The following is a 21,986-nucleotide window of genomic DNA, read 5'->3' on the forward strand; positions in this document are numbered from 1 at the left end:
TTCAGCAGGGCCAGGATGTAGAGTGTGTGTGTGTGTGTGTGTGTGTGTGTGTGTGTGTGTGTATGAGTGAGTGTGTATGAGTGTGAGTACCTGTTTCAGCAGGGCCAGGATGTAGAGTGTGTGTGTGTGTGTGTGTGTGTGTGTGTGTGTGAGAGAGAGTGTGTCTCGGTGAGGGTACCTGTTTCAGCAGGGCCAGGATGTAGAGTGTGTATGAGTGCGAGTACCTGTTTCAGCAGGGCCAGGATGTAGAGTGTGTGTGTGTGTGTGTGTGTGTGTGTGTGTGAGAGTGTGTCTCGGTGAGGGTACCTGTTTCAGCAGGGCCAGGATGTAGAGTGTGTATGAGTGAGGGTACCTGTTTCAGCAGGGCCAGGATGTAGAGTGTGTCTCGGTGAGGGTACCTGTTTCAGCAGGGCCAGGATGTAGAGTGTGTATGAGTGTGAGTACCTGTTTCAGCAGGGCCAGGATGTAGAGTGTGTCTCGGTGAGGGTACCTGTTTCAGCAGGGCCAGGATGTAGAGGGGGAACAGGCAGAGGCAGCGAGGCGCCAGCAGGCCGGGCTGTTGGATGGTGAGCACAGACGAGCGGAACACGGCGAGGGAGTCGATGGCCGCGTTCGTCATGGCGTCCCGGGCGTCGCTCAGACTGGCCGTCACCGAGCGGTCCACCGCTAGCACACAAGGTTAGCACGTTAGCACGCAAAATCGGAGCAAGTCAGACTCAAACAGCGTTCAAATAGTACTCCTTTCGGATTCAAATACTTTTCTGTGCTCTATTGATCTTGCTTGGTGTACGTGATCCTGAAAGGAGTAGCAGATGGATGGTGTCTTTTTACGCTTCGTACCAAAACAACAGACAAGCTTCGCTAAATGCAGCAAAGTATATGAACCCAAAACAAACATCACTTGAACCCAGATGTGGTGACAGGTGGACATGAGAGTGCAGCAGCGGGGCCTGGAGCTCGTGTCAGTGGAGCGTGGAGCTTGTGTCAGTGGGAGCCCAGCAGCAGGGCGTGGCAGCGGGGCGTGGCAGCGGGGCGTGGGGCTCGTGTCAGTGGGAGTGCAGCAGCGGGGCCTGGAGCTCGTACCCATGCTCGCCAGCAGGCCGGTGATGGCCTGCACGTCCGCCCCGGCGAAGACGTCGGACAGCGAGTTGACGACGGGCAGACACATGGTGTGGACCCGGATCCTCCGCTCCCCTGCAGAAACGAGGAAATCAGACAAACTGACCAGGTGTCCCCTGGGAAATGTAGTCCCCCGGATAAGCGTAGCCCCCTGGGAAACGTAGCCCCCCCGGGAAACGCAGCCCCCCCGGGAAACGCAGCCCCCCCGGGAAACCTAGCCCCCCGGGAAACGTAGTCCCCTGGGAAACGCAGCCCCCTGGGAAACGCAGCCACCTGGGAAACGCAGTCCCCTGGGAAACGCAGTCCCCTGGGAAACGCAGTCCCCTGGGAAACGTAGTCCCCTGTATGAAGGATCCTTCTGAGGATGGCAAGAATTATTCCTCCGCATCCTGCCAACCAATCCTGACCAATCACAGGGCTGGAAGGGAATGTGGCTGATGTGTGATTGGCCGATGGATATCGCTGCATTGTTACCAACGTTCCATTATCGCTCCGAACTCATCGCTCATAAAAGCATACACCCATAAACGATATTAGATTACATTACAAAGCATTTAGCAGACACTCTTATCCAGAGCGACGTACAGCGAAGATAAGAATGGCATCGCCCAAGTGGAGAGATTGGCGAGCTCAAGGCATGGAAGCTAGTTGATGACACTTAAGAGGATTACAGATGAGAACATCCCATAATAAGGTTGTCGTGGCAAATGAGCCAGCGATGGGGTCAAAGTTGAATACAATTCATGTCTCAGCGATGATGGCGACAACATCAAACCTTCCGCCGCTCCGGTATAAACTAAAAGTCGTTGTGACCGATCATCAAATGTGATAATTCGCTGGTGCCAACAACGATACATCAATTTACGATAAACTGGGCTTTAATGATGTCATTACTCAACACACTCTAACCTGACCAATCACAGGGCTGGAACCGCAGTCCTTTATGACCTCATAACGCAGCACATTCTAACCTGACCCATCGCAGGGCTGTAACCCCAGTCCTTTATGACCTCATAGCGCAGCACATTCTGACCTGACCAATCGCAGGGCTGTAACGACGTGGTGACGCAGCGCACCTTTGCTGGAGGTGTAGAGCAGGGCGGCCTGGAAGGAGACCACCTGCATGTCCAGCAGGTTCTCCTCGATGGACATCTGCACGGCGAAGCCCGCGTCAGGGTTCACGTTGGGCAGGGACAGCAGGTCGGTCGAGCGCACGAAGAAGTTCCCGTGGAACGTGTGTATGGAGAGACCTGGGAGGAGTTACAGCGCAGGGAGTCAACACCTCCACCTCATCCGCCTCCTCATTCACCTGCCCATTCACCACGACCGCCTCAATAGCGCACCTTTCGTGCAGCGTATTCTCATGACGGCCTCGAAGCCGATCTTGCGGGTGAAGTATCTCTTCAGATCCCTCTGGAAGCACTCGGTCTGGGCGGGGTTGTGCTGGTGGTGGTAGGAGGGGTAGTAGTAGATGCTGCCGGCTGAGTACCTGGATATGCAGCCTGGGGAGGACAGAGGAGCCGTTAGCGCGTTAGCACGATAGCACGTTAGCACGATAGCTTAATTACAGAAGCACTGGCTATGTCGTGTAATGTACTGCCATTTAAGGCGCAGTCGTGCTCTGCGCTCACCCAGAGAGGCCAGGTCACAGTACTGCCCGCTCAGGAGGAACAGGTCCACAGCCACCTGCTGCCCGGAGCAGTCCAGCGCCAGCTTCTTGTAGAAATCGGTGGCAGGAGAGAGGTGCTGTACATCCTGGGACACAAAAAAAGCAGAGAAGAAGAACAAACATGGCCGTCAGCCGACATGGTCATGCAGCTGCCGGGCTCTTTAAGAAAGTGGAGAGTTCATGCAGACACAAAAACACAGAAGAAGAATGTCGCCATTAGCAATCCAAGCCCTGCGATTGGCCAGACGGTCCTCACGCCGTGATGCGATGATCCCTACTCTACGCGAATCGGAGCAGAGCGCAGAAAGGCGTGTGCGCGCGGGCACCTTGGCGGCCGCCCGCTGGTTGGGGTCCTCGCGGGACTTGAGGGCGCCCACGCCGAGCGAGGGCAGCTGGGTCTGGAACACGGACACGCGCCCCCCGGTGGGCGACAGCAGCTTGAACGCCGCCTGCAGGGCCGGCCCCAGGGCCGACTGCGTCTCCATCGTCTTCACGAACATCTGGGGGAGCGACTTCAGCAGGTCCTGCACCAGCTGCGCACACGCACACACACACACACACATTTACATTACATTTACATTTTAGTCATTTGGCAGACGCTTTTAATCCAAAGCGACTTACACGTGCATAGGTTCTTCCACAAGTTAAAGCATCACAGCCATAACTAGTAAAAAAACACATGAAGTGCTGTGCTAAACAAAAAGTACAGTCATCGCAAGTGCAATTTTTGTTTTTTTCCCCCCACACACACACACACACACACACACACACAGTTTTAGTTTCATGAGACTTACACTTATTTTGTCTCAAGTAGAAAATAGCTGCTTGTTTTAAATTACTTTCAAAATGCTAGACAACTGAAATGTCTTGCACCATTGGCAAAGCTCTCTCACCTGACAGGCAATATTGTTTTTTTATAATAATAGAAATAATTAAGAGGGTCACTCGTCTTATGAGTCCTATTTCAGAGAGTCACTGATCTTATGAGTCCTATTTCAGACGGTCACTCATCTTATGAGTCCTATTTCAGACACTCATCTTGAGTCCTATTTCAGAGAGCCACTCATCTTATGAGTCCTATTTCAGAGTCACTCATCTTATGAGTCCTATTTCAGAGTCACTCATCTTATGAGTCCTATTTCAGAGAGCCACTCATCTTATGAGTCCTATTTCAGAGAGTCACTCATCTTATGAGTCCTATTTCAGAGAGTCACTCGTCTTATGAGTCCTATTTCAGTCACTCATCTTATGAGTCCTATTTCAGAGAGCCACTCATCTTATGAGTCCTATTTCAGAGAGTCACTCATCTTATGAGTCCTATTTCAGACGGTCACTCATCGTATGAGTCCTATTTCAGAGTCACTCATCTTATGAGTCCTATTTCAGAGAGCCACTCATCTTATGAGTCCTATTTCAGAGAGTCACTCATCTTATGAGTCCTATTTCAGAGAGTCACTCATCTTATGAGTCCTATTTCAGACGGTCACTCGTCTTATGAGTCCTATTTCAGTCACTCATCTTATGAGTCCTATTTCAGAGAGCCACTCGTCTTATGAGTCCTATTTCATACGGTCACTCATCGTATGAGTCCTATTTCAGAGAGCCACTCATCTTATGAGTCCTATTTCAGAGAGTCACTCGTCTTATGAGTCCTATTTCCGTCACTCATCTTATGAGTCCTATTTCAGTCACTCATCTTATGAGTCCTATTTCAGTCACTCATCTTATGAGTCCTATTTCAGACGGTCACTCATCTTATGAGTCCTATTTCAGTCACTCATCTTATGAGTCCTATTTCAGTCACTCATCTTATGAGTCCTATTTCAGAGAGCCACTCATCTTATGAGTCCTATTTCAGACGGTCACTCATCGTATGAGTCCTATTTCAGAGAGCCACTCATCTTATGAGTCCTATTTCAGAGAGTCACTCATCTTATGAGTCCTATTTCAGAGAGTCACTCGTCTTCTGAATATGCCACGGAGCAGTGTGATAGGAATCAAACTCTCTGTAGCTACTGTCATACCTGAGTCATTCCAATTACATTTGAGAACATTTCTCCATTTCAGAGACTCTGAGCCTAAAAAACAATAGCCTCAAGTACCTGCTCCCTTCACACTGCGATGGGTTTTGGGGCTTGAGTTTGGGGCTCGCCATTGTCTTGTCAAACACATAATGCATGTCAATCATTATTTAATCATAAACAGTGAGTTTTTTCTGAATGACACCAACGCACATCTCAGCCCCAGCACACACACGGACAGCTCTGGGTAAAATAAATAAAATAAAGACAGAAGCGGGTTACGTAAAGGTGGGCCGTACCTCCTTGCACTCATTGAGGTTGACTAAGAGGCTGTCGGGGGTAGGCAGGAAAATATCTGCAGGGTGAAATAACAGGAGAGAGAACAGGGCGTGACGGCCATGTTAAATCCACAGAACTCCACACACTACTCTCAGCTCTCAGTGTGGCCGTACGACTGCACGAGGGGCTCTGCAAACGCTTCACACTGATGACAGAAAATAAAACGCACACAACAGTGTTGGAGCGATGGAGTGAGTTTCCAACTGAGTATCCAAACGAGTTCATTTGGATACAGGATTGAACTTTGAAAATTGGTTTAATTCCATATTACTTTCAACGTTTCAAAATGTCTTGTCATGTCAGAGCCAAATTAATGCCATTCCCCATCTCACAGGTTCTGATGCACGAACTGCAAATGAAACAATTAATATATGAAACAACATATTTTAATGAACACCTTTCCATGACATACGTGCACTATGTCATGTGAAATAATTCACACTTCATATTTAGGATGTGGAAAATGAGTTGAACGAATGAACGAATGAATGAAAGAGTGAGTGAGTGAGTGTGTAAGTGAGTGAGTGAGTGAGTGAGTGAGTGTGAGTGAGTGAGTGAGTGAGTGAGTGAGTGAGTGAGTGTGAGTGAGTGTGAGTGAGTGTGAGTGAGTGAGTGAGTGAGTGAGTGAGTGAGTGAGTGAGTGAGTGAGTGTGTGTGTGAGTGAGTGAGTGAGTGGAGTGAGTGTGAGTGAGTGAGTGAGTGAGTGAGTGAGTGAGTGTGTGTGTGTGTGAGTGAGTGAGTGAGTGAGTGAGTGAGTGAGTGAGTGTGTGAGTGAGTGAGTGTGTGAGTGAGTGAGTGTGTGAGTGAGTGAGTGTGTGTGTGAGTGAGTGAGTGAGTGAGTGAGTGAGTGAGTGAGTGAGTGAGTGAGTGAGTGAGTGTGTGTGTGTGTGTGTGTGAGTGAGTGAGTGAGTGTGTGAGTGAGTGAGTGAGTGAGTGAGTGAGTGAGTGGGTGAATGGGAACACTCCCTTTGAGAACAGAGGGCTGCATTTTAAAGAGCTAAAGACAGGGCACGTAAGATATGCTTCTAGAGGTCGGGCGGGGTCGTTTCCGAGGTTGGGGCGGGGTCGTTTCCGAGGTTACGGCGGTGTCGTTTCCGAGGTTGCGGCGGGGTCGTTTCCGAGGTTAGGGCGGTCGCCTCCTCACCGTCGATGTCGGAGATGATGAGCATCTGGGGCTGAGACAGGCCCTCCTGCAGGTTGTAGAAGTGGATGGTGCTGTCGAACGTGATGAAGCCCATCTTCATCCTGGCGTCTCCCGGAAGTCTGAGACGAAGAGGAGAAACAACCCGCCGGTTAAAAAAAACCCTGTGTCACCACGTCTGTCCCCAGAGCCGCCCTGATTTGCACGGTCCAGACGAGCAGTCGCTGAGAAACGGCCACAGGTGGCCAAAGGTTTCAAATCCACAGAAAGCCCCGCTACTGAAGAGGTGTGATACAGAGTGTATAAATAACACAACGCACCATCACCTTAAGGTTTGTGGTTAAGAAAAACCGCCCCACAAAATATGTCTTCAAAGCTTATCAGGGGTAACATGCGTTTCTGTTCCGCTTTTTCTTAACTGGCATTGATGTTATTTTAGCAATGTGACAATTTCCACAAGTAATTCCCCACAGAGGACTAGATGGGACACGTCAGCAAATTTAGATATTGTTGCATCATAATCACTATTATATAAAAATACAGCTTAGTTGGTACACCGGTTTGCAATCGGAACCAACTCACGAGCTGAGATTGTCGAGGAGGGACTGACAGACGACATCCAGGTAACCGGTTTCCACGGCATTGTGGGAAACGTCCAGGACGAACAGGTACACAGCGGGCTGAGGCGGCCTTAGCTGAGAAACACGGACACAAGATTCACACAAAAGTCACAAAAAAAAAGTCACACAAACTTCAAATATTTTCATAAAAATATCATCTGTCAAACAGCGTCTCCTAAAAGCGGAAAAGTCATATAAACTCAAGAGTTTGTTCGTCAACCATGCAGGTCAGGGATACAGCAGGGATCAGCAGTCCTCGAGGGCCAAGAACTGCTGGTTCTCCACCCTCCCTTCACCTTGGAGTCCAGAGAAGCAGGGCTGGGTTTGGATTCGAGGGCCAGAGCCATCGACCCCCGACCCCTGACCCCTGACCCCTGACCCCTGACCCCTGGCGTACTGCAGGTGTAGAGTAACCCCAGCCGGGGGGCAGGTGTGCGATGGCGCTGGATTACCATGTACTCCGAGGGTGCGATGAACTCGATGGTGGGGTTCTGGACCTCAGGACGTTTGTGAGGCTCTCCGTAGGACCGGCTGACCGGGTTGTACATGAACTCCTCGGGGACTGCGCAAGAGAAGGAGGGGTAAACACGTCAGCCAGACACACACACACGAAGAAGGGGAGCGGCCGTTCGGGGCAATATGCGCCCGGGTCAGTCTGCAGCCATGAAGGCCCACCCACAGTAAGCCACCGGAGAAACGGTGAGCGACGTCACCGTCACGCGCAGACAGGACCGCGAGGCACCCCCCGCACACACCTCACTTTAGACAAGGACCGGGCACAGCATTCAGAGAGAGGTTTCAAGCAGTCGGGACATCGGTCCAGCCAGAAGAAGGCTATTGAATCCAGTTTTATTTTTATAAGCACTTTTTACAGAAGACGGTCACAGCAATGCTTTATAGAGTAACAGAAGAGCAAACACCAGACATAAACCCCGAAAAATAGCAAGCCATCCATTACATTAGATGTTATTACATTACATTACTGTTACAACTGATTAGACTAAGCAGGAGACAATCCCCCCCCCCCCCCTGGAGCAATATGGTCTTATCGTGGCTACACCAGGGATCGACCCACCGACCTTGCGGGTCCCAGTCATGTGACCACTACACCACGGGCTGACATGTTGAACACCCCCACCCTGCTGAGCAGTGCCCCCCTCTCCCCCCTGACCCCTGACCCCTGACCCCTGACCCCTGACCAACGCACCGTCGTTCACTCTGTAGCACAGGTTGCACTTCCACCTCCGCTGGTCCAGGAAGGAGACGAAGGGGTTGATGTAGGTGCGGCAGGACCGGCAGCGCACGATGGTGCTGGAGGTGACCACCGGCAGCTGCTGCAGTCGCCCGGCAACAAGAGAAAACATCATCTCAGCCGTGTGTTCAAAATGGCCGCCCGCACCAAATCCATCCAATCAGAACCCTTAGGAGATGAGTGTAACTCATCTGCGATTGCACCGTATGTCCTTTAATAAGGCCATTTCATTTTCTTTTAACACACTCACACTCACACACTCACACACTCACACACTCACACACTCACACACTCACACACTCACACACTCACACACTCACACTCACACACACACCCCTTCACACACAGGGACACGCATTACTGTAACGTCGGCATCAATCCAGTAATGTTATGCATCGACTCTGGAAATACTCCAAGTGACATCCATTATTCAGCTCAGGGTTTTTCTGCTGTAAACTGAGGATGTCAGGCGTTGGCAGGACTGAGGCGCACAGTTTATGGGTTTTACAAAGGTAACAGGAGGTTGGGGGTTGCCAGGTCTGACGCATACAGTTAAGGATTTTTCTGCAGTGAACAGGAGGCCCTGGGGGTTGCCAGGTCTTACCGACAGGTCTTTGAAGGGGTGCAGCAGGAGGCCCAGGGGCAGTTTGGCTTTGTTTAGCAGAGACTGGGTCTGAGGGATGCTGGTGAGGGTACACCGGAAGACCCTGAAGACACACAGGGGGCAAACACACACCTGTCAGCAATTCACTGAGGTCACAGCGAAACAGGTTATCGTGCTGGGAAGCGTGTACACTGGCAGCCTGAACACATAGAGACACAAACGGTTAGGCAAAGGAGCTCCTGCACAGCATGTAATATTAGCAAACTGGACCCGAGGGACCGGTGCTGTTAGCGATTGCAATTCTTGAAAAGCTGCCGACAGAAACCACTGTAAAGAGGAACTGAGAGACAGGACAGAGAGTTCACATATTCTCCCAAGGAAGGCTCAGTCTGCCCTGCGTAAGGTTCGCGGTTGTGACACACAAGGCACCACACTCCACAGACTGTGGTCCTTAATAATAAAGAGAACCCAATGTGGTCAATGAAGACAGGTGGAAACAAGTTGCTCAAGAGGCCAGTGTGTTGCTTAGGCAGTGCTGAAGTGCTATTGCGGTAAGCTTTAGCAGTTAGCCATAGCTGTTAGCAGCGTGCTTTAGCAGTCAGTGTTGTGCTATAGAGGTCAAAGATTAACGGTGAGCTTTAGCGGCAAGCGGTGCACTGTAGCGGTTAGCAGTGCGCTGTAGTGGTTAGCAATGAGCTGTAGGGGTGTGCTACAGGGGTGCGCTGTAGCGGTTAGCGGCGCGCTGTAGCGGTTAGCGGTGTGTGTGCAGCACAGCGGTGTGTGTGCTGCAGCACTTAGCAGTGTGCAGGCGGTGACACACTCACTCCGGGCTGCAGTTGACTTTCTGCAGGTCCTGGGGCAGGCAGGGCGTGGGGGCGGGCACGGGGCCCGGGGGGAGCAGGCTGCGCTCCTGCAGGAGGTTCACCACCCGCAGGGCCTCGGGGGGCTGGGCCTGCAGGCTGAGCTGGGCCATGGACGGGCTGAGCTGGGCCGCACCCATCGGGGGCTGCAGGGAGAGGGAACAGACAGGTCCAAAACCAGCTACAGACACACCACACAACAGCCCCAAAACCAGCTACAGACACACCACACAACAGCCCCAAAACCAGCTACAGACACACAACACAACAGCCCCAAAACCAGCTACAGACACACCACACAACAGCCCCAAAACCAGCTACAGACACACCACACAACAGCCCCAAAACAAGCTACAGACACACAACACAACAGCCCCAAAACCAGCTACAGACACACCACACAACAGCCCCAAAACCAGCTACAGACACACAACACAACAGCCCCAAAACCAGCTACAGACACACCACACAACAGCCCCAAAACAAGCTACAGACACACAACACAACAGCCCCAAAACCAGCTACAGACACACCACACAACAGCCCCAAAACAAGCTAAAGACACACCACACAACAGCCCCAAAACCAGCTACAGACACACCACACAACAGCCCCAAAACCAGCTACAGACACACCACACAACAGCCCCAAAACAAGCTACAGACACACAACACAACAGCCCCAAAACAAGCTACAGACACACAACACAACAGCCCCAAAACCAGCTACAGACACACAACACAACAGCCCCAAAACAAGCTACAGACACACACAACACAACAGCCCCAAAACCAGCTACAGACACACAACACAACAGCCCCAAAACCAGCTACAGACACACCACACAACAGCCCCAAAACAAGCTACAGACACACAACACAACAGCCCCAAAACCAGCTACAGACACACAACACAACAGCCCCAAAACCAGCTACAGACACACAACACAACAGCCCCAAAACAAGCTACAGACACACACAACACAACAGCCCCAAAACAAGCTACAGACACACAACACAACAGCCCCAAAACCAGCTACAGACACACCACACAACAGCCAGAAAACCAGCTACAGACACACCACACAACAGCCCCAAAACCAGCTACAGACACACCACACAACAGCCAGAAAACCAGCTACAGACACACCACACAACAGCCCCAAAACCAGCTACAGACACACAACACAACAGCCCCAAAACCAGCTACAGACACACCACACAACAGCCCCAAAACCAGCTACAGACACACAACACAACAGCTGCAGAACAGGCTGCAAAGACAAAACAAGCCACAGAAACACAACACAAGAGCCTCAAAACAAGCTAGACACACAACACAACACAAGAGCCCCAAAACAGGCTAGAGAGAGACAACAGCCGCATAACCTGGTACAGACACAACAAAACCAGCTGCACAAACACACAACAGCTCAAAACCAGCAGCAGAAACACACAACAGCTCAAAACCAGCTGCACAAACACACAACAGCTCAAAACCAGCTTCACAAACACACAACAGCTCAAAACCAGCAGCACAAACACACAACAGCTCAAAACCAGCAGCACAAACACACAACAGCTCTAAACCAGCTGCACAAACACAAATCAGATCAAAATCAGCTACAGAAATACAACACAATAGTCACAAAACAAGTTACAGATATACAACACAACAGCCACAAAAAAAAAGCTACAGAGACAACAAAACGGCTGCAAAACCGCTATAGAACTGGCTTAAAAAAAAAAAACTAACAAAAACACCTGGGGTAGGCAGGGCCAGAGCATATGCAAGCATCTGTTCCCAACCAATCGCCCTCCTGGTCCAACCAGAAAATCCTCCGATGGCATTTCGCTCAGATTATGATGACAGTAAAGCAGGCGTACAGACACAAGGCCGTTCTTCAGCAGCGATCAGCGAGTTGATCCAGCCATTTAGCAAAGATGTCGATCCTCAGATCGCCCCACTGGCTGGGCTCGTTGATTAATTAAGAACGGAAACAATAACACAGGAGACGGGCATTACAGCGAAAATGGCTGAAATCCTGCTGATCACCCAGCTGCCCAACCCTGTTCCTGGAGATCTACTGTCCTGTAGGTTTTCACTCCAACCCTAACAGAGCCACACCTCATTCAACAGCTGGAGCAGGGCTGCCCAACCCTGTTCCTGCCCAACCTAGGGCAGCCTGTAGTGTAGTGGTTAAGGTAAATGACTGGGACAGGCAAGGTTGGTGGTTGGAATCCCAGGGTACATTTACATTACATTATTGGCATTTGGCAGACGCTCTTATCCAGAGCGACGTACAGTTGATTAGACTAAGCAGGAGACAATCCTCCCCTGGAGCAATGCAGGGTTAAGGGCCTTGCTCAAGGGCCCAACGGCTGTGCGGATCTTATTGTGGCTACACCGGGATTAGAACCACCAACCTTGCGTGTCCCAGTCATTTACCTTAACCATTACGCTACAGGCCGCCGCTACAATAAGATCCGCACAGCCGTTGGGCCCTTGAGCAAGGCCCTTAACCCTGCATTGCTCCAGGGGAGGATTGTCTCCTGCTTAGTCTAATCAACTGTACGTCGCTCTGCCTAAGAGCATCTGCCAAATGCCATTAATGTAATGTAATGTAATGTAATGTTCCTGGAGATCTACCATCCTGTAGGTTTTTACTCCAACTCGAACAAAGCACACCTCCGTCAACAGCTCGAGCACTCGTTGGGCTGCCAATCAGTATCAAGAGTGAATGAAGCTGAAACGGAAACTTAAGGAACAGGGCATCAGGGGGGCGGGGAAGGGTGACGGTACCTGCTGATAGGGCTGTGGCCCGGGGCTGTAAGGCTGCTTGCTGGTGGGCCCGGGGGTGGCGGTCGGGGGACCCGTGTTCTGGTACCCCGGGGGCAGCGTGGGGTAAGAGTGGCCCATTCTGTTCATACCCGGCTGAGGGGGTAGGGGAGGCCCGGCTGAAATTAAAAGCGTTTAAAAATAGTTTAAAAACCCCCCAAAAAACAGCACAAACCAACTTTCTGGCAGTTAGCCCAAAAACACTGCCCAAAAAGCACACTGTGGCAGAATACAGCGGAAATAGGCCAACATGTAGTTATACGGGAATTCTACTGCAAAACAACCTTCTCATTTTAACAGCTGAAGGCGTAACCGATTCATTCTCTCTTTGTCGATGGACAAAGCAGTCTCTGTACAGAGATATCGGGCAGCAAAAGTGCACATTTTGGTAGAGGTGTACCTCATACTCATCTACAAGTGAAAGTGAATTTTATGCTGAAATCGGCCTTTAAAATGGACGAATATGAAGACCTCTCTCTCTTACCCATGTGTCTCGAGCCCGTTTCCAGATGGTCGAAGGGATGAGGGGCGTTTGAGAAATCACCGGCGACAGGCGGTCCTGTTCCTGTGGCCATTCAGAAAGGCGATGAGGGTTCACAGAAAAGGGCGGGCTAGTTTCACACAAACGCTTCTCTTTCTAAACACAACGGCGCAAATAATCTACTCTCCTCACGGTCCGGACACGAGAAGCACGTTCTAGCTCGTCAGTGTACGCCGGCGAGCGTGTATGGGTGAGAAATGGAAGAACACGTCACAAAGCACGGCACCAGAACCAGAGACGGAAACCATGACGAGGGAGGGGTCACGAACGCGCGGGGGGCGGGTCTGTGGCGGCACAAACAGAGACACAACGACAGCGGACGGAGTCTTGATGTCACACCTGCGTGCTCAGGGCCACACACGGCCTCGTCATCAGAGGAGGGGGGGAGCGGGCACTCATCCGGGGCCCAGCTATTACCCAGAGTTCCACACTCAGGCACTGGCGTGGGCGAGCGAGAGGGCGAGAGAGAGAGAGAGAGAGAGAGAGAGAGAGAGGAGCAACACAGGAGAGAGCAGAGACAGGTAAAGACAACGCTGAAGCAGCCGTTGGAGCAGAACGAGCTTCCGTGGGGTGAGGTACACGAGAGTGAAACTGATCTTTCTGGGGAGTTTCTGAAGGGGGGTGGGGGTGGGGGGGAACGCGCACCGCTCCGTTAAAGGATGCTGATTGGAGGGGAACAGAAAGTTGACAGAATTTCGATCACGTTCTGTAAACAGTGGTACCACGATCTGCCATGTTCAGGGTGACACACCTGTAACTTCGGATGGATTTCTATATTTCTATTGGCTGTCGAGCGTTGCTATCGTTCATGCAGCTGGAAAAAAAAGAAATGAGTCTGAAAGTGACCCCAGCGATGTGGTCTGCCGGATGAGATAAGAGAGCGGGAGTCTGCCGGGAGCGCTGAGCTGCAGGAAACCTGTCCTGCTGCTCGCCTTCAGCCACAACGACTGGCTCAAGCCCTCAGCAAAAGAGGGGCTTTCAGAGACGTTCACCAGCAACGTTGATTCTGGTTTTGTGTGTCTATTCACTGCTCATCATCAGTGTTGCTTTTCGTGTTTTTTCGCCTACGTGGCTTCTTTGAATATAATAAGATACTAAGACTTAAAATAACTGAGAATGCCAGAATGTTCAAATATTAATAATCTGCTGCATGAAAACCTTCAATTTAATTTCACAGATAAATATGTTGCATGACCCCCATGCCTTCATTATAGTGGACAAATATAAATGACATTGTCATCTGAGAAAATGAATGACACTCATTATTAAACGTGCTTTAGCTCTATTGATCCTGGTGCCTTTGAACTTACATGGGCATGATTTACACTCGCAGTATCATTTTATTTTTAAAGAATACACCAGGCAAGCTTAGTCAAATGCAGAAAAGTATTTGAATACAAAACAAATACCATGTGAACCCAGGGGGCATATGAGAAAGCAGGATGACTGAGATAGCTGGTTCAGGTCACAGAGTAAAACCCAGCTGATTTTACTTCAGTCCATGTTCCAGTTTTGTAAGGGTTCCAGGTTTTGCACAGAGAATTTATCCAGCTAACCCAGTAAAATCCTGCTTCATGATTTACCCCCCAAGATCTGGCTAAAAAGTAAACGGAGCAAAAGCACTGAATATGTTGACCACTGAGCACCACTGAGGCGTGAGTAAATTCAGCAGTAATTAAAGGAGAGCAGTCTGCATGTGTACGAGACACCAGAGCTGGAACCCCATGTGGAGGTCCCACACGTGTAAGTCCCACACGTGGAGGTCCCACACGTGGAGGTCCCACACGTGGCCCCGGCGTTAGGCGGCTGTGGCCGTACCTTCCTGCTGTGGGGGGTGGGGCGGGGGCGGGGTGGCTCCAGGAGGGGGCGGTGTGGGTCTCATGGAGGGGGGGGGGCCCGGAGGCAGGCGGGGGGGCGTAAGGCGGTCTGCCGGGCTGCTGATACCCCTGGGGGGGCCCCGGGCTCATGGAGGGGGGGGCCGAGCCTGGAGAGAGATGAGCAGGACACACAGACTGTTAAATACAACCACACCCTCTGGGGTCACGGTTTACATTCAACCTGTGAAAAACAGCCCGGACACCATTCTATGCATTTTGCACAATCTGTATTCTGCGTGAGGTCTCCCTGGGGCGTGGAGGAGGTCTCTCTACAAGGTCACTCCCCAGGAAGCATCGTGAACACCTCAACGGGAGGTTTTTCCCTCTGGAACTCGAGGGGCACGTGCAGCTCAATTTCACCAGGCAAGTTCAAAAGAGCGCAGAACAACATCTGAATCCAGAACAACAGAATCGTAGCAAGCCGGCCTTACAAAAACTCCCAGCATGCAACACAATGCGGCCTCTCATGACCTCAGGGCTGACGGTCGGAGAGGGCAGGAGCGAGCGCGACCGCAGACCTTCAGTCCCGCCGACTACGTGACTCCCCACCGCAGCACCGTCCAGGCCAGACATCAGTAAGTACAGTTGGAAAAGCGCTCTTGGCTCGGCTGGTTTTCCAGTTGGATTGCGCAATGGAAGCAGCCTGATTGTGAAATGACAGCGGCACCGGGCAAAAGGCAGGTCACCCAGCACAGAGCACAGAGCGAGGGTGGGGTGGGGTGGGGAGGGGTGGGGTGATACCAGCTTTTTATGCAAAATAAATGAAGATAATCTCGCATGTGTTCATGCAAATTTACAGACTCCCATCTTTCTAGCAGCGCTGGATCGGCCTATCGCACGAGGCGCACGCACGGCCGTGCCACTATGACATCACAAAGGAAACCTGGAGCCATTGGCTGAGACCAAACCAGCCCCGTCAGCTCTGGCAGACCCACATCCAGGACTCCGTTCCACACGTCTGCTCTGATGAGCGTAGCATGTACCTGACCTGGCCTAGCCCTCGTGTCCCACCTGGCCTGGCCTAGCCCTCGTGTCCCACCTGGCCTGGCCTAGCCCTCGTGTCCCACCTGGCCTGGCCTAGCCCTCGTGTCCCACCTGGCCTGGCCTAGCCCTCGTGTCCCACCTGGCCTGGCCTAGCCCTCGTGTCCCACCTGACCGTGAGTGAAACACGCGGAGCTCCGGGCGTGCCCGGTGACTGTGGAGCATGCTTTTACGGTTATTATTTTTCATTCGAGGGCAGATGCAGCGGTTGCTGAGCAGATTGGAGGTGATCTCACGGTCTGACACGACACACAAAGCCCTGCCAACATGATAAGACCCGCCCGTCTGAGGGCAGAGTTCACCTCCAACATCAGCCAGATCGGTGCCTTCCTGGGGCGCTCAGGACTGTGTGAGCCATCCCGCCCACAGGGTTCTGACCAAGGTCTTTCTGCGTGTGCCAATCCATCTTTCTTTTTTTTTTTCATTGAATTGTATTCATCATTTTAGTCGCACACCTTGGTTTCCTATAATTTCTCTGGTTGCTCTCAGTTTTTCAACCGATACTTTCTTTAGTTTCAGTTTAAGATGTGTCTCTGTATCTGCAGGGGTTCAGGCCTGTGTGTGTGTGAGTGTGTGTGTGTGTGTGTGTGTGTGTGTGTGTGTGTGTGTGTGTGTGTGTGTGTGAGAGAGTGTGTGTGAGTGTGTGTGTGTATGTGTGAGAGAGAGTGTGTGTGTGTGTGTGTGTGTGTGAGAGAGTGTGAGTGTGTGAGTGTGTGTGTATGTGTGAGAGAGAGTGTGTGTGTGTGTGTGTGTGTGTGTGTGTGTGTGTGTGAGAGAGTGTGAGTGTGTGAGTGTGTGTGTATGTGTGAGAGAGAGTGTGTGTGTGTGTGTGTGTGAGAGAGTGTGTGTGTGTGTGTGTGTTTGTGTGTTTGTGTGTGAGTGTGAGTGTGTGTGTGTGTGTGTGTGTGTGTGTGTGTGTGTGTGTGAGAGTGTGTGGGGGGAGGCGGTCTTACCTGGGGGGGCGTAGCTGTTCGGGGGTCCGGGGGGGCGCAAGGCGCTGTGTGAGGAGGTGGGCGGAGCCACGCTGTACGCTGGTGATAAAGGCGGGGTCGACGAGGTCACATGATTTCCCATAAGCCCCGGGGCCCCCCCATAATGCCAGCTGGGCTGCGGGGGATTCTGGGAGCCCGGGTAGGGGCTCCGATTGGACAGCGACGTGGGCGTGGTGAGCAGGGAGGGCGGAGGCGGGGTTATCATATGGCCGCGGGTGATTGGCTGAGCCGGCGGCATCATGTGACCGTGTGTGGCGGGCACGGGCGGAGTCACGTGGCCTCGGATTGCAGGCGGGGGAGGAGTCAAGTGGTCACGAATCGGAGGAGGGGGCGGAGTCATCATTTGGGCATGGGTGGTGGGCAGAGGCGGGGTCATCATGTAGGCGTGGCTAGTCGGTGGGGGCGGGGCCACCAGGCTCTGAGTGGCAGGTGGGGGCGGGGTCATGGACTGGGGCGGTCCCATCTGAGGAGGAGGGGGGCGGGACACCGGCGTCGGCCCCGGAGGCTGATATGAGCTGGGGGGCGGGGCGCTCTGATAGGGGCCGGAGTTGTAGAGTCCCGGAGCGGGAACGCCGGCAGGCGGGATGGGAGACTTGGAGGGAATCTGGTTGGAATACTGGGGCGGTCCCGGCATTCCAAAGCCCGGGGCCAGGGGCTGCAGCGCGGCAGGGTTCAGGGACGGACCTGGAAAAAAACGGAATAACATGGAAGTTAGAGGAGGGAGGGAGGGAGGGAGAGAAGGAGGGAGATGCTATAATACTGCACTGACATTCTGTCTTGCAATTGCAGGCAGATGTCAGGCAATATCGTCTTATAGTCCCCACCTGAAAGAGGCGAACTGCAGCCAAGAGCGACTTGAACTGAAATGAACCACAGCCATGCACACTATGACAGGCCTTACTGGCCCCACCTCTACCCCATTCACGACTTATGGTAAACTGTCGGCATTAATACAGCACCTTTATCCAAAGCGCTGTGCAACTGATGCTCCTCATTCACCCATTCACACACACACACTCACACACCAACGGCGATTGGCTGCCATATAAGGCACCAACCAGCTCGTTTAGGAGCATTAGCATCAGCTCGTCAAGGTGTCTTGCTCAGGGACACTTCAACACACCCAAGACTGCTCTCACCGCCTGAGCTAATGTCGCCCCTTATGAGATGAGGAGAAAAGGCTCTTCACAGCCTGGGGTCTATGTTAGCAGCGCAGCTGAAGCAGGAAGACGTTAGAGCTGTGCACGCGGCTCTGCACGCGGCTCTGCACACACTCAAGATCGATCGCTGGCGAGTCATAGTCGTCCTCACAGTATCTAACAACATTATCGCATGTCGCATATTTTCCTCATATCGTGCGGCCTGAACAGCAGCTGGGGGGGGGGGGGGGAATCCTCCATGTAAGGAGGCATGCTGGGAGATTTCACGGTGAATGCTGGAGAGATCACCGCGTGGCCCAGAGACTCGGGTGAAAGGGAATCGTAATGACGCTGGTGTTCTGAGTCCCACAGCCACAGACCGAGCGAGTACAACAGCACGGGAGAGATCCAGAGGTGACACGGAGGGGAAAAAAAACCCATTCAACGACGAAAATGAAGGCGATCCCCGCGTTTCCGGGAAAGCCCTTTATTAAGCACAAGGCCAGCCAGCACACGGCTGCTTTCAGACAGCCGCCCTGAGTCTGCAGCAGTGTTCGCTGGGAGGACGGCGAAGGGCAAGGCCACACACACACACAAAAGCACAGATTCACACACTCATCCAACGCGCTGAGCAGTCTACAGCCGACATGCGCCATTACTCCAAACATGTCAGCCCGACTTTTCTTACGTCTGCATTTGTGGAGAAGGCTGAAACTCAAAACGAGCATCAGACAGGATTGTTTTAACAGCTGTGCTTTCTGAGCTCAGATTGGCACAATCCTCAATCGAGACGATCGGAATTCATTCATATTTATTCATATTTGCCCAAATGGGGAACATGTGCATCCGCTTAAGTTGGACAAAGATTTTGAAGTCGATGGTGCCGCGTCAGGTACTGATAAAATGCGAAAGGAAAGCAGAAAACAACAGCTGGCACTGATTTGCCGACAGAAAAAATGGGGGCTTCAGGAACAGAATGAGGATTTACTGCAAACTGGGAAACCTTTAACCCCTTATGGACGGATGTGACCTGCGTGTTACATCTCCCTTATGGACGGATGCAACCTGCACGTTACGTCTCCCTTAACAGACGGATGCGACCTGCGTGTATTTGGTCAAATTACCATTTTTCATAAAAGCCTCAGGTCTTAGGAAGTTATTTTCACTCGAGCCCCTTGGCCTTTTCTATGGGTTTTCTGTGGGGCGCCTTAGTCCGTAATGGGTTGAAAGAGGAGTACATGAGAAAACTGCCTAGATATCACCATTAGCCAAGGGTTTCTCAGGATTGAGATATTAAGGAAGACTCTGAACTGATGGGAATGGTCCCCGGTGTGTTCAGAGTCCGAAGATCCACGTGGGTGCAGAGGTTCCGGTTGCTTCTGACTCGGAGATAAGACGATATCACACGTCATCCACGGCCGGGGCTGTAAACGGCTCTGCTTGCAGCCGTAGAAATCCCCGCCAGAACATAAGATACTGCAACTACACCGAGTTCACCTTGCCAGCAGTGGTCCTGAAGCTAGCCGTTTGAGCAGCAGTTCTGTGCCCCATAACCCCAAATATGTGCGGTGATAGGAGCACAAGCTCCTACATTTTAAGACGGAAAACCTTTTTGGAATAAACAAGTGCTTTTGTAGGTGTGCTTTTGTAGGGTTGACCTACAGACCTTTGTGACATTCGTATTCAGCCGAAGATATTATTGTAGATAGTGTAAGCAAGTGAAATATACTGCAAAAAATGAAAGAGGCTAACTGCAGACAAGAGCGACTTGAATTTAAATTAACCACAGCCATGCACACTATTACAGGCAGATGACAGGCAATATCGTCTTTGGCGGGGCTTTTGTAGGGTTGACCTACACAGACCTTTGTGACATTCGTATTCAGCTGTAGATATTATTGTTGCTTAGGCCTAGTGAGACGCGGCGCAATAGCCGTCAAAAACAATGCAAAACTCTGGCATAGTGGGTTCCCCACAGAAAGAATACGGAGTGAGTTGAACTTCAGTGACAGATTCGCCAGGGCTTTGAGCTGCTGGCTCGCCAACACATGCCACATGTACACTCGGCACTTCCATTTGAAACTGCGCCAAGGGGTTAACACAGCACCAGAATGACTTCAGCACCAAGTGAGTCGTTAGGGTAAATACTAGCTAATAGGTGTTTGTCCGATTTAGTAATAAACATCTTGTAATAAGCTTGGGACACGAGCCAATTGCGGCTCAGGCGATCACGTGATCACAATTCGCTGACAAAACCCAAAACAAATGACGGACACGTTACGTCCCACGTTGCCAAGACACGATGACGGATAAATAGAACCATCTTAATTAACTGTGGTGGTGGGGGGTTCCTTCTATGTCCTAATCTGCGACTAGATCAATGGTATCGATCTATCACGATTTTTTGACGGATTCATACATTCATCTAAATCCAGTCAAAAATCCATCAAGTTCAAACACCTTGTCTACAGTTAGTTAACTCGGGTAAATACATTTACATTATCAAAATATATCATCTAGCTTACTTACAATAGGTTAATAGTTCTGATTATAACAATTTATGCCATACTATCCAGCCGCATTTCCTGTTCGGTCTGACGAGTTTCACTCGCTCATAAATATATCCACACTCGTGTTCCAATCGTTCAAAATGCCTAGTCTGATATACATTACAGTGTTTAACTACAACGTATTTCTACCATTGTATCGTATTTCCACCATTCCTACGATTCCACTATTAGTGGACAAGTTAACGGCGACATACTGTGAATGACATCATGAAACTTGTGCAATTTCAACTGCCTAACTTAGCTAATGTTAGCTAGTTAGCTGGCTACAAAGTTACTCAACGCGAAACGTATCCATTCCCTGTCACAGGATTTCCGTTGAAGGCTTGGCTAAATGTCTGCACAACACTCAACGACTCAGCAATATCTTACGGGTGATGCGCCTCTCTTTATCTTATCCCTACGCAGACATTGAGCTAGCTAGTGCTAGCAAAGTTAGCTCTAGTTATCGCAAGTTGTGAGCTAGCTAGCTAGCTAGCTAGCTGGCTGGCTAGCTGGCTAACGAACTGTAGCTGTGATTAAACTTTTCAACTAACTCAAAGACAGTTTCATATTTCAACAAGCCCTAGGAGATTAAACACTAAACAAGAGACCAGTTTAAGAAAAATTACTCACCATTCGTATACGGCTGCCCTCTTGCCCCATTCTGGGAGTTGTACCCAGAATTTGACATCTTGAAATTGATACCAGATCAAATTTAGCTAGCGGTGTCTGGCTGGCGAATAACACGCCGTTAAACCTAGCTAGATAGCTAGTGGAAACAGCTTTCCTGGCGGACCTGTTTGGCCTCTGACTAGGAGGTTGTTGTTTTAAAAAACAGCCTAACACAGAGACATGATTAGGGCTGCTCCCCTGGTTTCTGGGGGTACGGGCCCTGCTTGGTAAAAGTACTCGCAAAATCCTCCTCGGATCGCACCGGAAGTAGGGATCACCCTGGATCAACGTAGACAGACGCGCAACCTTTCTCACACATGCGCAGTTGGTACACGTGGCAGTTCCTGTGCAAGGTTTTTTTCTGTCGTACGAGAAACAAAACATAAGATTGAACGTAACAGGATACCGGAGTGGTTCGTCAAAAAGCCCAGAAGGACCGTTTACTCCCCTTCGAGAATCATAAGTGTGTAATTCCTTGATAAGACTAAATTAACTCGCCAATAAAATATATATCAATGGGTGAATTTTTTTTATTTATTTTTTATTTTAAGCGTGCTAAAAACATATTTTTGCTTATGTCACAATCTCGACATTTGTTTATATTATGCTATGTATACTACAGAGCTTAAATAAATAGTACAACAAAACGAATGTATTCGAGCATGGATTATTCCCTCTATCTCCCACACTACACACGAATACATGGACCAAT

General features: G+C 50.8%; 1 protein-coding gene across 1 annotated transcript in view; it reads right to left on the reverse strand.

The window, feature by feature from the left end:
* sec24a (SEC24 homolog A, COPII coat complex component) overlaps positions 1-21,569 on the reverse strand; it is a 24,788-nt gene extending 3,219 nt beyond the window's left edge. Inside the window, exons 1-19 of the mRNA XM_061247929.1 lie at positions 21,236-21,569; positions 16,876-17,598; positions 14,823-14,988; positions 13,344-13,414; positions 12,948-13,040; positions 12,428-12,582; positions 9,590-9,771; positions 8,766-8,868; positions 8,117-8,243; positions 7,362-7,471; positions 6,872-6,984; positions 6,293-6,411; positions 5,109-5,164; positions 3,115-3,321; positions 2,751-2,874; positions 2,463-2,621; positions 2,196-2,369; positions 1,084-1,194; positions 491-666 (exon numbers count right to left, since the gene is read on the reverse strand). Of these exons, the coding sequence (XP_061103913.1) occupies positions 491-666; positions 1,084-1,194; positions 2,196-2,369; positions 2,463-2,621; positions 2,751-2,874; positions 3,115-3,321; positions 5,109-5,164; positions 6,293-6,411; positions 6,872-6,984; positions 7,362-7,471; positions 8,117-8,243; positions 8,766-8,868; positions 9,590-9,771; positions 12,428-12,582; positions 12,948-13,040; positions 13,344-13,414; positions 14,823-14,988; positions 16,876-17,598; positions 21,236-21,293 (3,027 nt within the window). The 5' untranslated portion in view covers positions 21,294-21,569. The remainder of the gene's footprint in view (positions 1-490; positions 667-1,083; positions 1,195-2,195; positions 2,370-2,462; positions 2,622-2,750; positions 2,875-3,114; positions 3,322-5,108; positions 5,165-6,292; positions 6,412-6,871; positions 6,985-7,361; positions 7,472-8,116; positions 8,244-8,765; positions 8,869-9,589; positions 9,772-12,427; positions 12,583-12,947; positions 13,041-13,343; positions 13,415-14,822; positions 14,989-16,875; positions 17,599-21,235) is intronic.
* Positions 21,570-21,986: the final 417 nt, after the last annotated feature.

The sequence above is a fragment of the Conger conger genome, chromosome 7 (genome assembly GCF_963514075.1).
Source record: "Conger conger chromosome 7, fConCon1.1, whole genome shotgun sequence".
Taxonomy (NCBI): Eukaryota; Metazoa; Chordata; class Actinopteri; order Anguilliformes; family Congridae; genus Conger; species Conger conger.